Source organism: Myxine glutinosa, chromosome 6 (genome assembly GCF_964187855.1).
Source record: "Myxine glutinosa chromosome 6, kmMyxGlut1.1, whole genome shotgun sequence".
Lineage (NCBI taxonomy): Eukaryota > Metazoa > Chordata > Myxini > Myxiniformes > Myxinidae > Myxine > Myxine glutinosa.
The window spans coordinates 80,212,222-80,231,184 of NC_136266.1; the positions used below are offsets into that span (position 1 = coordinate 80,212,222).

The 18,963-nt window shown below is 42.5% G+C and overlaps 1 protein-coding gene across 2 annotated transcripts in view; it reads right to left on the minus strand.

The window, feature by feature from the left end:
- Nucleotides 1-18,963, minus strand: part of LOC137429992 (rho guanine nucleotide exchange factor 26) — a 110,965-nt gene that overhangs the window by 80,806 nt on the left and 11,196 nt on the right. For both annotated transcript variants that reach the window (XM_078780039.1, XM_078780038.1), the window contains exons 3-10: nt 14,215-14,611; nt 13,424-13,475; nt 8,890-9,155; nt 8,301-8,357; nt 4,127-4,287; nt 3,780-3,932; nt 3,504-3,633; nt 2,756-2,830 (exon numbers count right to left, since the gene is read on the minus strand). In XM_078780039.1, coding sequence (XP_078636165.1) covers nt 2,756-2,830; nt 3,504-3,633; nt 3,780-3,932; nt 4,127-4,287; nt 8,301-8,357; nt 8,890-9,155; nt 13,424-13,475; nt 14,215-14,611 — 1,291 coding nt within the window. The remainder of the gene's footprint in view (nt 1-2,755; nt 2,831-3,503; nt 3,634-3,779; nt 3,933-4,126; nt 4,288-8,300; nt 8,358-8,889; nt 9,156-13,423; nt 13,476-14,214; nt 14,612-18,963) is intronic.

An 18,963-nucleotide genomic window follows, 5' to 3' on the forward strand; every position in this document is an offset into this window, starting at 1 on the left:
AAGATCTTTCTTACCCGGTTGCTCAGTTTGGTCGGACAGCCAGCTCTATGAATAGTATTTGTTGTTCCATATTCTTTCCATTTTTTTTTTTTTTTTTTTGTATACAAGATCGAGGCTCGTGAAAGAGCGAACATTAATCACACAGAAAGACAAACAGACACACAAAACAAATAACATCGGGAGCGGTAGACAAGATGGGGAGAGAGGGGGAAGGACACAAACACAACATTTGAGAGCAGGGACCGAGAGACATGGAGACATCGAGAGAACTGTGGGAGGGAGAGGGCTTTGGGGGGAAGGCATGGGAAGGGGGGGGGGGGGTGGGAGAGGTATAAAACATATGGACACTGCCAAGACTTCCAGGAAAGAAGTTGGAATTTCAAACAAGGTGGATCTGGGGTGAATTAGTGGGGGTAGAAAGATCAAGGTTTTGGATGGGGGAAGATAAGAGATGGTGGTGAACAGCTGTTTTGAAGACCTGGAGGGAGGAGTGTGATTGAAGTGAGTGTGGGAGTTTGTTCCAGAGGCGGGAGAAAAGAGGAATGAAAGAGTGAAGGTGAGCAGAGAGCCGAGATTTCGGCAGTTTAACCATCAGAGGGTGGCTGGCAGATCTTGTGCGACCTGTAGGAATATTTGGGGGACAGAGCACAGAGAGAGCTGGGGGAGCAAGGCCGGAGAGGAGTCGGTAGAAGACAGAAAGACCACCTACCTGCCTGCGGTGAGTGAGTGAAAGGCCCTCAGAGATAGCTTCATCGCGGGAGATTCCAATGATTCTGAAAGCTTTGGATTCAACAGCGTGAAGCCGAGCCAGGTGTGAGGCAGGAGCACCAGCCCATAGGGGAGAACAGTATTCCATTGAGCTGCGGATGAAAGCCTTGTATGTGGTGAGGAGCTCAGGTGTGCCTTGGAAGGACTTCGCACGACGGAGGATGCCCAGTCGGCGACTGGCTTTGGAGGCCAGCTTGGAAATGTGGTTTTCCCAAGAAAGATCATGGCAGATGGTGAGACCCAAAAGCTTGAGCGACAGAACTTCTTGGAGAGGACTGTTGAGAAAGTAGATGGGAGGGTTGTCCAGTCGATCTTTTCGGAGAGACATAGTAAGAGTGTGAGATTTGTCAGGATTGAAAGACATGTTCCACATGTTTGACCAGTCTGTGATTTTGTCCAGGTCTTCAGAGAGTGAGGAGGCTGCAGACTGCCGATCTGAGGGAAGAGGAATGGAGCGGCAGAGAGTGGAGTCATCAGCAAAGAGATACAGAGGATTTTCCAGAGAGTCGGAGAGATCATTGATAAAGACCAGAAAAAGCACAGGGCCCAGCACACTGCCTTGGGGAACTCCAGCCTGAACGGGAAGGGGAGATGAGAGAAATCCATTCAGGGCCACATGTTGACTACGACCAGAGAGGAAGTCCGCAAGCCATGCATGGAGATTTCCATTCTCCCCTTGTTTTCCATTGCCTAACGATGGAGCTCACTGTGCTCTTGGGAACTTTCAACACTTTAGAAATTGTTTTATATCCTTCCCCAGATCTATGTCTCCTCACAATTATATCTTGGAGTTATGCGGACAGTTCCTTGGACTGCTTGGTCGAGTTTCTGCTCTGACATGGACTGAAAACTTTGGGACCTTATATCAAAAGGCATGTGTCTTTCTAAATCATGTCCAATCAATTGAATTGGCCACAGGTGGACCCCAATAAAGTTGAGGAGACATCTCACGGATGATGAAAGGAGATTGGATGCACCTGAGCTCAATTAGGAGTGTCATCGCAAAGGAGTTGAATATTTATTGACTGAAGACATTTCAGCTTTTTATTTTTAATTAATTTTGTAAAAAGTTCGAATAAAAATTCCACTTTGACATTATGGGGTATTATGTGTAGATCAGTAACAAAAAAGCTCAATTTAATCAATTTTAAAATCAGGCTGTTGCACAATAAAATGTAAAAAAAAAAATCAAAAAAAATCAAGGAGTATGAATACTTTCTGAAGCCACTGTAGTTTACCTCACTTCATTGGACTTTTGTTTCTGCATTGCCTTAATGGGCTGAATGTGTGTATTGTAATCTGGAGATTGCAGCTTAGACATTCAAGTTATGACCACATTGGAAGGGTAAAGAAAAACCACAGAGTGGACCTTGTATCTTATTGCTGTGAAACCATTTAGGCAGCACCTAATCTCCTGCCGAGTATGACGACTTTTTATTGGGCTTATAACTCAGACATAAAGCAGAGTTAACAACAACGACGATAAAAAAATAACTCTTCCTAAATGTTGACTTTTTAATGGACATGATATGACAATGTTACAAGCTAAGGGCTTTAATCCCTTGCAATGAGGTGTACCTGTAGCTTTGGGGTAGCGATGAGGTCATAGACAAAACTCTCTGATGTAGTAAGAATACTTCTATTGAAGAGATGTTTCCATGAAATCAAACAACAATGTTTTGGCTTCTTTCTTTTTTTCAAAAAAAATCGACAACAAACACCATGGAGAAAAGGACAGCAATGAAAATGATTAACAACAATTCGGGAATGCCCTCATGTTGCCCGGGCTTTGCGGAAAGTGGAAGTGTTCCAGCTCTGCCTCCATCCGTATAAAACCATCGCAGATTGATCAAGTATGATATGGTGATGTTTTCAACACCAAATAACACCATCATGACTTTCAATAAAAAGGAAAAACCTGAAGTCGAAGCGCATCTACAAGCAGGTGAACCACCTGTGGTCAGGAAGTTGTCACCCACTCACCCACCTTGCTCACTGCTTTTAGAGCATTCTTGGCATTCTCGTATTGATGACTGCCTTGCTTGCTTTTCTGGCAAATTGTCTGCAAGTAATTTGCATTTCATTAGTGTTAATAGGATTATTTCACAGTAAACATAATGTTGGGGGGGGGGGGGGGTGGGGAGGGGGGAATAATACATCTTCCTCAAGCTCTTAATGATGGACATTATATTTAGAACATTTTCAACTGTCATACACTGCATTCAAGAGGTGAACATTATCCATTAATGAGCACCAACTTAAAGCATATATCACACCTTGATCGAGTGCATTATTGAACTTTTAATTTCTTCCAAACTATTTTTTTATTTACATGACTCCCACCTGAAACCAGACTCAGTGACAGAATGGTTCGAGTCCACTCTGAGACAGGGATGTCAGCAATTTCAACCACCACACCAAAGATGTAAAAAAAAAAAAAAAGGGTATGTGCTGCTTCTTTGCTGCTCGGCATTTACAAAGCATAGAGCATGGGAAAACAACCATATGTTGGCAGCCATTGTACAGGAAGTATGGGCCTAATGGCCTCCTCCTATGTTAAAGTTCCTTGGAAAGGAAACTGGTATCATCCCAAACTGGAGTTGAGACAGCATTAAGCAAGCCATATCAGAATCACACTCTAAATGTCAAATGGCAAGTGAAAAGTAAATCAACCACCAATAGGTTGATTGAGTGATCATAAACCATAAAAAACAACATTTGTCCGCAACCCTTACGTCCATCAGGAGAGGCAGGCGCGTGACACGCTGCATTGGTAGGATGAGGAAGGAAATCATGGGCAGGCCTCCGCATTCACTTGTCATCTCAATTTTGCGCAGAACCTCCTTAAAAATTGGGCTGGAGCTCCTGAGAATAAATTGAGAGGAGCATTGTTCTTTACTTTATTTAAAAAAAAAAAAAACTCATGCAGCGAATCTGGCAAGTACCCCAGGAAGATATGTAATTACGGGAGCTCAAGTGTCTAATTGGTAGTTTCACGCTGCCACACTCACCAAAGCTTTTGCAGTGTTCTCTGCTGGTACATCTCATTGGTGCAGTACATCACGTAGGGGTCAAAACGATTCCGGGCATAGCTCTGAACCACATCGCTAATATCATCAATTATAACACTTTCCTGATGGCGAGATTCCAGCTCCCGAAAAAACCTGTTGTCGAGGTAAAACCAGGGTGCCAGAGCAACATTTAAAAAGAAACCCCTCATGTATTCCACATCAACACTTCCATTATAAAATCCATCAAAATGTTAATGCATTATCCACCTAACAACAGGAAACTTTATCCCTTGCAAGCATCTCCAACAGCACCGTATTTATAAAGTGGTCCCACTGTTGGAACAAACCTTTCGCTGACATCCCGAATCTCAGCAATGTTCGAAAATAGGTGGTGGTGTTCCAATTTCGTCATAGTTTCAGCTAACTCCGAAGATTCCAGGAATTGATGAAGCAGAATATCCAAGCTGTGTAGGTATGAATGCTCCGAAGTAATGATCTCAAAAATGACCTGCACACAGCAGGTCATATTTACATCAGTCGTTTGCGCTGGGTAGTGAGCCAGTGCTTATTGCTGTTCATTTTTAGTACCTGGCCCCCATACCAACCACACCCACGATAACTCCCCCAACACCCTCACCCACCACCTCCACCAGCAGCTCAGTGATATAAGCCTCATCAATGCGCTTTTACATCCAGTCACGTGAAAAAGTAAGTACACCCCATGTAAAGTTTTGGTTTTTTCAACATATTTCAACATACAGCTATTTGATCTTCATTTCAACAATATTGATAGATAAAGGTGATATAATATAACAAATATCATGAAACATTTACATTTTGTATTCCATTGTATAATTTAAATAAACATAAATGCAAATTTCGCATGTGGAAAAAGTAAGTGCACCCTTACATTTATCACTACTTCAACTACCTAAAATTAGAATCAGGTGCACCAGCTCAGGTGCAAATGATTAGAACATCGTTAGAGTGGATTTTGGCGGAACCTGTCTTATTTAAACCTCAGACATTTAGTTTGGTTTGCTCTTTGTTGTTGAAGTGTGCGGCGTCACCATGCCGAAATCAAAAGACCTCTCTGAGGCCTTCAGAAAGAAGGTTATAGATGCCCACGAGTCTGGGAGGGGATTTAAAAAGATCTCCAAACAATTTGAAATCAATCATTCGACTGTCCGGAAGATCATCTACAAGTGGAGAAGATTCCAAACAACTGCCAACTTGTTCAGGCCAGGCCGCTCCAGCAAGTTCAGCCCGAGATCAGACCGCAAGATGCTGAAAGAAGTCTCTAAGAACCCCCAGAATGTCATCACGGGACCTACAAGTAGCTCTTGCCACTGTTGATGTCAAAGTGCACGAGTCTACCATTAGAAAGAGGATGCACAAATTTGATCTACATGGGAGGTGTGCCAGGAGGAAACCTTTGCTGTCCAGAAAGAACATCAGGGCAAGACTAAAGTTTGCCAATGAACACCAAGGCAAAGACCAGCACTTCTGGAACAATGTGCCCTGGACAGATGAGTCAAAGGTAGAGCTATTTGGCCACAGTACCAGAAGACATGTTTGGCGAAAACCAAAGACAGCATTTGACCACAAGAACCTGATACCAACTGTAAAGCATGGTGGTGGAAATATTATGGTTTGGGGCAGCTTTGCTGCATCAGGGCCTGGGCAGCTCACCATCATAGAATCCACTATGAATTCTTCATTGTACCAGTGGGTGCTTGAGGATAATGTGAGGCCATCTGTCGAAAAGTTGAAGCTCAACCGAAGGTGGACCTTGCAACATGACAATGACCCTAAACATACCAGTAAATCCACCAAGGAACGGCTGAAAAGAAATAAATGGAGGGTTCTGGAATGGCCAAGTCAAAGCCAGGATCTAAATCCCATCGAGATGTTGTGGGGGGATTTGAAACGACCTGTGCATGCAATTGTGCATGCTGTGCAACAATATTTTGTTGAATAAATTATTGCAAAGTCAATTCTTCATTGTTTTTTGTTGAATTAGATCACCTTTATCTATAGATACTGTTTAAATGAAGATCAAATATTGATATGTCCACATATGTTAAAAAGATTTTAAAAAACATTTCATGGGGTGTACTTACTTTTTCCACATGCGAAATTTGCATTTATGTTTATTTAAATTATACAATGGACTACAAAATGTAAATGTTTCATGATATTTGTTATATTATATCACCTTATCCTATCAATATTGTTGAAATGAAGATCAAATAGCTGTATGTTGAAATATGTTGAAAAAGTCAAAACTTTACATGGGGTGTACTTACTTTTTCACGTGACTGTATATCACATATTCGGAAAGGATATTAGGAAATATCAGGGCACTTCTACATGAATTGCAGAGACATTAATAAACAACGGGCAAATCATCAAAGTCCAGTATATGGGTCTTGAATCTGGGATCTCAGCATTATGCATTATATACTGTACTTAGTTGCGAATGATAAACAGGCCAATGTACAGTGGGGTACAAAAGTCTGAGTGCAGTAGCAAGTTTATTAAATAAAATGTGATAACAAAATAATGCATTTTTATATGAAACCACAAGCACTCTCCAGCGATTTCCATGAACTCTTAAGGAAATAGTAACACTTATTATAATTGGGAAAATCGAATCTCTGCATTTATTCAATAATCAGTGTGACCAGCCCTAGCCTTGAGAATTGCCTCAAGCCTACTTGGCATTAATGATTTAAAATTGAATCAATTATTTCCCAACAGTTTTGTGATGCAATCCAGAGCATAAGCAAACTGTTCACATACACCGCCTTCAGAAAGTATTCACACCCTTGACTTTTTCACATTTTATTCTGTTACAGCCCGAATTTAAAATGGTATAAATTGAGATTTTTTTGTCAAAGATATCCATGCAATACCCCATAATGTCAATGTGGATCTTTTTTGAGACATTTTTCAACATAATAAAAAATGAAAAGCTGAAATGTCTTAAGTCAACAAGTATTCAACCCCTTTGTTATGACACTCCAAATTGAGATCAGGTGCCTCCAATTTACTTTGATCATCCTTGAGATGTCTCTACAACTTGATTGGAATCCACCTGTGGCCAATTCAATTGATTGGACATGATATACAAAGAAACACACCTTTCTATATAAGGTCCCACAGTTGACAGTTCATGTCAGAGCAGAAACTCAACCATGAAGTTCAAGGAACTGTCCGTAGAATTGTGTCCTGTCTGTAGATAGAATTGTGAGGAGACATAGATCTGGGGGAGAGTATAAAACAATTACTAGAGTGTTGAAAGTTCCCAAGAGCACAGTGAGCTCCATCATTAGGCAACGGAAAGAATATGGGACGACCCAGACTCTTTCTAGAGCTGACCGCCCGAGCAAACTGAACAACCGGGCAAGAACGACCTTGGTCAGGGAGGTGAACAAGAACCGAATGACCACTCTGGCAGAACTAGAGTTCCTTGGCAGAGATGGGAGAACCTGCCAGAAATACAACATTCTCTTCAGCCCTTCAAAAATCTAGGTCTTATAGGAGAGTGGCCAGACAGAAGCCACTCCTGAAAAAAAAGGCACATGACAGCACACCTGGAGTTTGCAAAAAAGCACGTGAAAGAATCTGAGAGCATGAGGCAAAATATTCTGTGGTCTCATGAGATGAAACCTTTCGCCCGAATGTAAAGCGCTACATCTGGCAGAAACCGAGCGCAGCTCATGACCCATCTAACACCATCCCTACTGTGAAACATGGTGGTGGCAGCATCATGCTATGGAGATGCTTTTCAGCAGCAGGGACTGTGAGACTTGTAAGGATAGAAGGAACAATGAACGCAGCCAAATACAAGCAAATCCTTGAGCAGAACCTTCAGAGTGCAAAAGACATTGGCCGGCAGGGAATATTTACGTTCCAACAGGACAGTGACCACAAGCATACAGCCAAAGCAACACTGCAATGGCTTCAGAACAAGAATGTGAAAGTCCTTGAATGGCCTAGCCAAATCCCAGACATGAATCCCATTGAGAATCTGCGGAAAGACTTGAAGATTGCTGTTCACTGATATTCCTCATCCAACTTGACAGAACCTGAGCAAATCTGCAAGGTTGAATGGGAGAAACTCCGCAAATCCAGACATACCCAAGAAGTCTCGAAGCTGTAGTCATTGCCAAAGGCACTTCTATGAAGTATTGACTCAGGGGATTGAATACTTATGTAAATTAGATATATCTGTATTTCATTTTTAATTGTTTTGTAAAAACTTGTAAAAAAAAAAAATCCACTTTGGCATTATGTGATTAATGAGAAAAAAAAATCTCAAATCAACCCATTTTAAATTCAGGTTGTAACACAACAAAATGTGAAAAAGTCAAGGGGTGTGAATACTTTCTGAAGGCACTGTAAATAATATCACAATAATCATGATCCCACCCCTACCCACTTTATCTTGACAGGAAGTGCTTTCAGGTTAAAATTTACAACATGTGAAACAAATTATTTTGCTCCAAAACTCACCTCCTGTCTCTTACGTTCATCCAAGGTTATCCTCTCCAAAATGCCAGTGTTTTGTACCTGCCAGAAGTAAAGTACATCCTAAGAATCCAAGTATTCTGTTTTTATCACAGTTAAAATAGTAACCTCCTCTCTTCCACCTCTCCCTTCCCACCAACACTCTCACTATTCCTACAGCACTAGTAGAATCTCAACCCAGCTATAAACTTCCATCCTGGTGTTTCGCAGGCAGGGAGATGCTTAAATGTGCGTGTCGACCCTAGGATGAACATTAAACTGGGCATCCTGTCTATATCATTAGTTGGTAGACGTTACATATCCCATTGTGTCCTTCGCTAAGAGTAGGTGAGCTATCATCTGCACCCTGAACAAATTGCAAATTCCTGCTTGGACTCCATGTAACAAGTGTTCTGGCCTTCTTGGAGATTTCTTGATATCAGGTTACACTGTTTTCTATCTGAGAGTGTGTTTGCTGTCTCGACAGCAGCTTCTGCACTTTAACCAAATTGACCAAGTGGTTCGTTTGTTTGATGTGAATGGCCTTCTTCAGATACAGGACTAATCTTTGTCACAGATGAAATGCACTCATTACCTCAGGAAGTTGGCTCCAGTTCATCCGCAATGGTTGGTGACAGAGTGTGATATTCCCACGGGATGGTGGAGGAGCATCATGAGGGGAAAGGTCACCTTGCTCACTACCAGGAGATGTGGGGGAGACAGGAGATGAAGTACTGTCATTTTGCCCCTTTGGTGATGTCTCATTACTTTGATTCTCCGCACACAAGTCTTCATATTCCTCTTGAATTGTGTGATCATGAGATAGTGCCTTCTCAGTAAAATTCTGATAAAGGCCTGGATCTGAGGACACAATTCCAGGTATTACATTCATGTAAAGCGTATGTGTCTGTGTCATTCTTCAGGATTCTTTTGCTTTTAACTTTCGATATTTTGTGGGTATTCATGCAAGACAAAAGGAAAAGCAAATAAATAATCACAGCATTGGTTATCCAAACAAAACTAACAGGCATCCACTTGTGAGTTGGATGAGACTTGAAGAAATATTCTCCCCACAACACCAATAGTATATCAAATAGCAACCTCCTCTTCCTCTTTTCTCTTTTTTATCAAGCTGCTTACCAGCGTTAACAAGCTGCTTAATGTCTGGATCTGGATTGGGCATGTCTGGATCAGATGCAAGACATCTCTCTGTTATGGTGTGCTGCGCTAGCGTTAACAGCGCTAACGCAACACACCATTTGTGAAGAAAGTCATATTTGATGTTGAATTTTGTGGACTGACAGGATGGCCTAGAGGTACACACACTCACCTCCAAGTTGTCTAGCCTGGGTTTGAATCCAGACCCAGCTATAAACTGTGATCCCAGTGTTTCACAGGTGGGGTGATTCATCAATGTGTGTGCTGTCCCTCGGATGGATGTTAAACTGGGGGTCCTGTCTGCCAGCATGGGTTGGTGGACGTTAAACATACCACGGTGTCCTTCACAAAGAGTAGGTGAGTATCGCCGGCTCGGCGACATGGCCAAATTCCAAATTTCTGCTATAACTAGGCGAATGTCAGGCATGGCCAGCCGGTTCATGAATGACTTGCACCAATCTTCCCCTGGCCGACCCCACAAGGTGGGATAATAGTGGCCATTAAAGAACAACAACTTTAATGTTGAACTTCACGAATCATAAATGACAAGCAATCCCATGGTGTGCCAAAAATGTAGTAAACAAATAAATGAAGGAAACAATGTCACCATGTTTCCCGCTTATTCGGTCCAACGAGAATGGTTAGGGGAGGGGAGAACGAGATTACCTGCTTGTCCTCAAAGCCAAAACTCCGCACACCGAGTATGCTCACCTTCTCGATCTTTAACATTATGTCACCTTTTGTGCTTAACTTCACACACAGACAAAGCAAACTCAAATGGATCAGATTGGCGATTTGGACACCAGCAGCAGTTTTGGTGCCTTGATTAATTGGTTGTTTGTTTTAATGTTTATTGTTTAATGATATACCATTTAAATTACATCTTGGAGAATATACATTCCATATTATATCACCTGCTTTATTTTATAGAGCTGCATTTAATACGGGTATATTCAAAGCAGTCAATACACCGTCAATATCCGGGTTCCAGGTACATTCTACCGACTATCGCGATAATTAATTACCATTGTCTTTATCGTGATAGTAAATCTAAAGCACGATTATCGCCCAATCGTGATTATTGCCCAACGCTAATATATATATATATATATATATATATATATATATATATATATATATATATATATATATATATATATATATATATATATATATATATATATTTATATATATATTTATATATATATATATATATACATATTTATATATATATATATATATATATATATATGTATATATATATATATATATATATATATATATACACATACAGACTTGGCATTTAATATGGAATTTTTTTTTTTTCTTGACTTGGGTTTACTTTCTTAACTCAGTATATCAATCTGGTGAGTTTCTTTTACACTTTGGTGATTTATTTGTTAAAAGAACCATGTCACTAATAGTCTGTCGCAGCTAGAAGTCAACAACAGGATTATATCACAGGTGGCGTGGCAAAATGTACGGACAGTTGCATTTGATGATTGGCTTCACAGTCGGGTATACAAGGGTTGTTGCGTTCTGTATTAGTGGAAAACAACTGCTGCACGTCTCCAAAAGTTATTGCCGCTTCCTCTGGAGATGGTCCGTCAACTCGACAATGCTGTTTGTCATGGAGTGGTGGATTTACGAAATTACGGCATGAAACAGCGTGCTATTGCTCGGCAGTATGGCATCACTCAAGGTCAGGTGTCAAAGATCCTGAAACGAAATGCTCAGAGGGGTGTCCCTACTCCAATAACGAGGCCAGGACGTCCCCGCAGAACCACAAGGAGGGATGATCGCCAGCTGCACCGGTTAGTCCGCAATGGCCGTACCAAGTCAGCTAATCGGCTTAGGGCTGAGTGGCAGCAACTGACAAATGTGCCTGTATCCAGAAGGCTAGTCAACCAATGACTGGTTCAAGCAGGCTATCGTGCCAGGCGTCCCCTGAAAAAGCCACGCCTGACCAGACAACACCGCCAGCGCCAATTGCAGTGGGCCAGAGAGCACCGTCAATGGCAGCCAGGACACTGGAATCACGTGATCTTCAGTGACAAGTCTAGATTTCTGGTCTATCGTCAAGATGGCCACGTCCGAGTGCGCAGACAAGTGCATGAAGCCTACAACAAAGATTGTATAGTGCCAAGAGTCCAAGCTGGAGGTGGTGGGGTGACCGATTGGGCTGCTTTTCATGCAGGGGGCAAAACTGACCTGGTTGTTCTGAATGGAAACCTGAACCAGTTCAAGTACAGGGCCATTCTGGAAGAAACATTGCTTCCATTTGCTGGTGCAGCCTTTCGAGGAAACTTTGTCTTCCAAGATGACAATGCACGGCCTCATCGTGCTCGCATGATCCAACACTTTCTTGCTGACCGTGGTGTAGAGCATATGGAGTGGCCTGCCATGTCCCCAGATATGAATCCGATTGAGAACTTGTGGGCAGAATTAACGTGTCAAATCGACAACTTGGACCAGCAGCCTACCTCTGTGCGTGAATTGCAGCAGGCTATTGTCACTGCATGGCAAGCGATTCTTGTCCAAACCTTGGGAAATCTCGTGAACAGCATGCCTCGACGTGTACGTGCTCTCCTCAATGCTCATGGGGGTTACACGAAGTACTGAACTGTAATTTTACTGTCCGTAATCCCAGTCGTAATTTAACTTTTGTTTTTGTTAAAAAAAAATTTGGTTAATGTGCAAAATAAAGAGATATTTCTGGAAAACGCACAGCAGTATAACACAGTACTGTCCATGAATTGAGTTCGATATCAGTTAACATCACTTTCAAGGATCAATTTATTTGTTTCGAAATATCAAATGTGGTTTTTGTTTCTTTTAAAGGTCACATTAACAAAATCTAGAATAATTTCAACATAATTCCAATGAACTTTTGGTTCTAAGACATCTTGAAAAGTAAGTTCACCCACACAAAAAAAATATTCCATATTAAATGCCAAGTCTGTATATATATATATCAAAGAGACAAAGATAATTAAATCACTTCTTGTGGAGACTATTGTAAGACACGTTTATTATTTCATTTTCGCCCACTTGTCCATACAAGACATCCTCTCTGCTTCATGATGTTTGTGGAAGAGATTGCTCGGATTATAGTGTTTACGCTAATTACGCTTTATGTCGGTGAAACAAATGAGCTATGGAAAATTGAATGGAAATGAAGCTATGCTTGAGCCTGCACAGGAGGAGGGAAAGGCGTGGGATGTCTATGCAGGTTAGTTGAGGTGGAGAGTGGTCAAGCTGAAGAGGGGGTTGTGAGACAGGAGGCTGGAAGGAGTATGCCAATTCATTCCATGATATAAAAACTTAGAAATTCTAATTTTATCAGTTTTTCATTAAGCATAGTCTACAAACTGACAGTAGATGCAAATGCATTTTTTAATGAGTAAAATCTAATAAATAACTCAACTGTTGGCACCGCTGCACCTCCTGCTATTATCACTCACATTGCTATTCCTGCTGCAATTATAACACCCTTGGAATAGTTGTTGGAGTTGGACCAACATTCCCCTCTATTATTAAGGGGAATAGCGATGAGCACAACCGACATGCCACCATCTTATGCAGCGATTGTCCCAGCAACCCAACCACAAACGACAAATGGTTATGTGGTATCAGTCACCGCAGAACAAGGACACCATACGTGGTCAGCCTGGGGTTCGGGAAATTCCTTTCTTTGTTTTATTTGCCCCATTGCATGAAGAATAATGATCAGATTAAACTTGACCAAGTCCTTTGTCTGAGTCTCAAATTGCAAAGTCTCTGGCGGAGTCAAATTTCCCAATGTGCCTTGCAATACAATAGTTGGTGACATTCAATATACTACCCCAAGTACTTAGCCAGATAGCCAGCATCAACTGTAAAGCCAGAATAGTTGGTAGAATCATGCATGAATCCTTGCTCTTTTTACTCGCAATTTTCCAATACGTACTTCAACATTGAACTGACAGTACCTTTGTCAAAAGTATTTCTCCTCTTGAGTGGCCGATTTGATGGACGGAAATTCTGAAGCATAGAAGATAATAGATTACACACAATGCATTGTGACAGGTAGGTGATGAGCATTGCATTGCACCAGATTCCTCTGACGTACAGGTAGTGGACAAAAAATGGAAACACCAATTTAAAGTCACTTAATATGGCATCGGGCCACCATGTGCCGCCAGTATTGCCTGTATGCACCGTGGCACAGAGTCCACCAGCATATGGAATTCTGCAGGAGGGATGCGGCACCATTCTTCCACGAGAAAGTCAATCAACTCACACCTTTTTTATGCAGGTGCAAAAAGCTGTCTCAGGGTCGTTACAGAATATCCCATAAATGCTTCATTGGGTTCAGATCTGGTGACTGAGAAGGCCATGACATGGATAACGTCAGTGTCATGCTCAAACCATTGGGCGACCACACGTGGTCTGTGGGGGCGTTGGGGGTCTCCTCTTGCAGCCATGCTAGCCATAATTATAGTCACCCAGGCCTGTGCAGCATTTCTATCCATGACCCTAAGCATGCTGGGATGTTACTTGTTTAATTAATACATGGGCCACACTTGTGTGGAAGCCGTTCCTTGGCGTCCCTCATTTACCCAGGTGTTTCCATTTTTTTTTGTCCACTACCTCCATAAACCTCACAAAAGCACTAATGCAATGAAGGCCCATTTTAAAGGACATTTGGGAAAGGTAAAGAATCACTTTATTCACATTTCAATCTGAAAGCAATGCCAGCAGATAAATCTCACACACATACATTGTTGGGAGATTCCTTTTCTTGCGGCACATTCTCTTCCTCCTCTGACACCAAATCTAGAGCATCCCAGCGAAGGTTTCCAGCCATAATATCTTCAGCTGCGACGGCCTTTCGATAGGATGCGGCTCGCAGGCCACGTTTGAAAGGCGAAGTTGCTGCAATAGCCTCATTGTCATTTGGAATGCTCTGAGAGGTAGCTGAGCTGGACAGGGAGTCGAATTTCTGGTTGAGTGTCCGGGAACGAGACGATGTGACAAGACCACGTGGAATGAGCTGCTGAGACCCCAAACGCTGAGCCATAATCGGGCTATGAGTGCTCAACACCACGTGCTCATTCCCTTTAGATAAGTTGAATCCACCTGGCAAAAGTCCGGTTTTGCTCCTGGAACTTCCATGCCTGTATAAATAAAAGATGCTCAAACAAAAGGCAACATTATTGGAAAGATATCAGTGTGACTCGCAACTTGCAGCGTTATCTTGGTTTTGTGAAAATACCAAGTCAGGGACCTGTTTGTGCAAATTGAACACATTATTATACTTTTGGCTGATTATTCAAAACATTTTCTTTCACATTTCCTGTACATTTAAAGGATGTTGTATCTATACCTCGTACTATATTTCTCTAGCGCTTGATGTAAAGTCATATCGAAGGTCCAATTGGTGGGTTATGAAATGTTGTAGAGAACACTTTCTGTAAGCAGTGATTCATTCTTATAAATCAACTTGCATTCCAAACATTTTAGCAAAAGAGGGGTGACATCCATAAATAAAGTACGGCACAGCGAAACGTTTCATTACCTGCTGAAGCTCATCACAAAAGGTTCCCATGTGTGATGATGCTGTGTTAAACACTAATTTTCACCCATGTCACAGCCTAGTAAAGAGGTGGCCTCATCGTGTGACTCACCCTGGATCCACACCATGGTGCAGACGCCAAGATCATGCGATGCAACAACCAATACCCACCGACATGGCAATAGGTATAACTGTAGGGACTTAATGGTACCGTCTTTAGGACATGCACAGAACCTTCTCCAGCAATTATGTACACATTTGATAACAAATAAAACTAGACTTAACAAATATTGTGATGCAAGGATCATTTTCACATCATGTTTGATAACAGCTTAATGGTATTCCACAAAAGAGTCATGTGATACAGGTGGATATTCCCACTGCAGTGCTGTGTTTCTTTAAGCTTTATTCCGAAGGAGCATCTTTTCTCGCCCATAGAGGACTTTTCAGGTAAGAAAGGTTTATTTAATTATCGTTGCATTGGAGATGAATGTTTAATTGGATTGCCAAGGGTCCTCAAATTATGGACCGCGCACACATCCGTACAGAGAGCTAATCAGAATCCCCCGTGAAAAGGCCTATGGTGTCTATCCATTCGGACAAACAACACCCATCTAACAGTTGGTCCCCTCCACTTTGTTGGTCATATAAACAAAAGCAATGTGTATACAGTACTCACAAAGGATTATGAAGCAATTTTTCTTGCAATTGATTTGATGCATTTTATTTTAAAAATTGAATTCTGAGTGATTGATTGCTTCGAATAGACAGCGAGTCAGTGGAATATTGATAGATTAGGAAATCCAGTGTCAGGTAAAATGTAATTGTTATATAACTTCAACAATATCATGCAAAGAACAGTTAAATATATCATCACTGTAATGTAATATTGTCGAGCTGCGTGTTCCCCTCCTGAAACATGTCGCTTGATTAAATCTTCACCTCCCAGCCCCACCCAAACGCACGCCTAAAGCCCTCAACCCCCCAAAACGTCGACCCCCTCTCCAAACTCTCTGCTCCCCAACCCCAGCACCTGTATTCAACGGTAAAATAAAATAACGACAAAAATGTGTTAGTAATATTTCGCAATAGTTTGTAATCTATCTATAATTCCAGTAATCTCTGTGTGTATGTTTGTATGTTTGTATGTCTGTGACCGCTGTTTCTCGACAACCACGGGTCCGATATACTTTAAACTTGCCAGGTATATTGCTGGGGACCCGAGGATGTGCCTTTTCAAGGTTTCATATTAATCGGAGAAGTAGTTACCGAGCTATGTCCAAAAAACGATTCAACCAATCAGAGAGCAGCGAGCTATCACGTGTGCCGAACGTGGCGAACAGACTCTGCCTCGGACGGCACATTTGAGAGCGTATTCATTTATTTCACGTTGGAAAACTATGTTGCCGTTAAACTATGTTTTAAAACTAATTAAAACTAATTTGCGATTCATTCGCTTTCCTGCGCGTTTGTGCACGCGATGGCGATTTCTTTACCAAACTCCGCAAGCCGTTCGCTTTGGACCAAACCATTTCATGTAAATAGAGGGGGGGGATTGTCACCGTACTCGCAAGCCGTTCGCTTTGGACCAAACCATTTCATGTAAATAGAGGGGGGGGGGGTTGTCACCGTACTCGCAAGCCGTTCGCTTTGGCTTTGCGAATGGACCAAACCATTTCATGTAAATAGAGGGGGGGGATATAATTTTAGATATATATATAGTACGGGCATGCCCTAGTAAACCTAATTATACAAGTAATACATTTATAAAAATGCAAAAGGATGTCGGGATGTTACTCCAAAAAGTATGGAAACAGGAAACAAGGTCAGGATGATCACAAGAAATGAAAATGTGAAACCATCCCTACATCTTTAGTTGAAGAATAGTTTGTTGTTGTTGTTGTTGTTGTTGTTGTTGTTGTTGTTGTTGTGTAGTCCTATAGATTTCTCGCAAACAAGCCCGCAGCAAGGAAATAGCCGATTGATCTCCTAGGAGCGACCCAGAGACCCCCCACATCTAAGATGGTGTACCCCCACCTTCACAAAGTCGGGCCATGACAGAAAGACAAAGGAGAGAGAGAGAGAGACAAAGGAGAGAGAGAGAGACAAAGGGGAGAGAGAGAGAGAGAGAGAGAGAGAGAGAGACAAAGGAGAGAGAGACAAAGGAGAGAGAGAGAGAGAGAGAGAGAGAGAGACAAAGGAGAGAGAGAGAGAGAGAGAGAAACAAAGGAGAGAGAGAGAGAGAAACAAAGGAGAGAGAGAGAGAGAGACAAAGGAGAGAGAGAGAGACAAAGGAGAGAGAGAGAGAGACAAAGGAGAGAGAGAGAGAGAGAGAAAGGGGAGAGAGAGAGAGAGAGAGAGAGAGAGAGAAAGAGAGACAAAGGAGAGAGAGAGAGACAAAGGAGAGAGAGAGAGACAAAGGAGAGAGAGAGAGAGAGACAAAGGAGAGAGAGAGACAAAGGAGAGAGAGAGAGAGAGACAAAGGAGAGAGAGAGAGACAAAGGAGAGAGAGAGAGAGACAAAGGAGAGAGAGAGAGAGACAAAGGAGAGAGAGAGAGACAAAGGAGAGAGAGAGAGAGACAAAGGAGAGAGACAAAGGAGAGAGAGAGAGACAAAGGAGAGAGAGAGAGACACAAAGGAGAGAGAGAGAGACAAAGGAGAGAGAGAGAGAGAGACAAAGGAGAGAGAGAGAGAGACAAAGGAGAGAGAGAGAGAGACAAAGGAGAGAGAGAGAGAGAGACAAAGGAGAGAGAGAGACAAAGGAGAGAGAGAGAGAGAGACACAGGAGAGAGAGAGAGACAAAGGAGAGAGAGAGAGAGAGACAAAGGAGAGAGAGAGAGACAAAGGGGAGAGAGAGAGAGAGAGACAAAGGAGAGAGAGAGAGAGACAAAGGAGAGAGAGAGACAAAGGAGAGAGAGAGACAAAGGAGAGAGAGAGAGAGAGACAAAGGAGAGAGAGAGAGAGAGAGACAAAGGAGAGAGAGAGAGAGAGACAAAGGAGAGAGAGAGAGAGACAAAGGAGAGAGAGAGAGAGAGAGACAAAGGAGAGAGAGAGAGAGAGAGAGAGACAAAGGAGAGAGAGAGAGACAAAGGAGAGAGAGAGAGAGAGAGACAAAAGAGAGAGACAAAGGAGAGAGAGAGAGAGACAAAGGAGAGAGAGAGAGACACAAAGGAGAGAGAGAGAGAGAGACAAAGGAGAGAGAAAGAGAGAGAGAGACAAAGGAGAGAGAGAGAGACAAAGGAGAGAGAGAGACAAAGGAGAGAGAGAGACAAAGGAGAGAGAGAGAGAGAGACACAGGAGAGAGAGAGAGAGACAAAGGAGAGAGAGAGAGAGAGACAAAGGAGAGAGAGAGAGACAAAGGAGAGAGAGAGACAAAGGAGAGAGAGAGAGACAAAGGAGAGAGAGAGACAAAGGAGAGAGAGAGAGAGACAAAGGAGAGAGAGAGAGAGAGACAAAGGAGAGAGAGAGAGACAAAGGAGAGAGAGAGAGACAAAGGAGAGAGAGAGAGAGAGAGAGAGACAAAGGAGAGAGAGAGAGACAAAGGAGAGAGAGAGACAAAGGAGAGAGAGAGACAAAGGAGAGAGAGAGAGACAAAGACAGAGACAGAGACAGAGAGAGAGAGAGATGAGAGAGAGAGAGAGAGAGAGAGAGAGAGAGAGAGACAAGAGGGAGAGAGACAAGAGGGAGAGAGACAAGAGGGAGAGAGACAAGAGGGAGAGAGACAAGAGGGAGAGAGACAAGAGGGAGAGAGACAAGACGGAGAGAGACAAGAGGGAGAGAGACAAGAGGGAGAGAGACAAGAGGGAGAGAGACAAGAGGGAGAGAGACAAGAGGGGGAGAGACAAGTGGGAAAGGGGCTGGCCCATCGGCATTCTGACCGTGACGGTGCTGCCCTGACAAATTCGGGCAGCAGGGAAGAATGGGGAAGATTTGACCCCCGACTTGCGTTGGGGG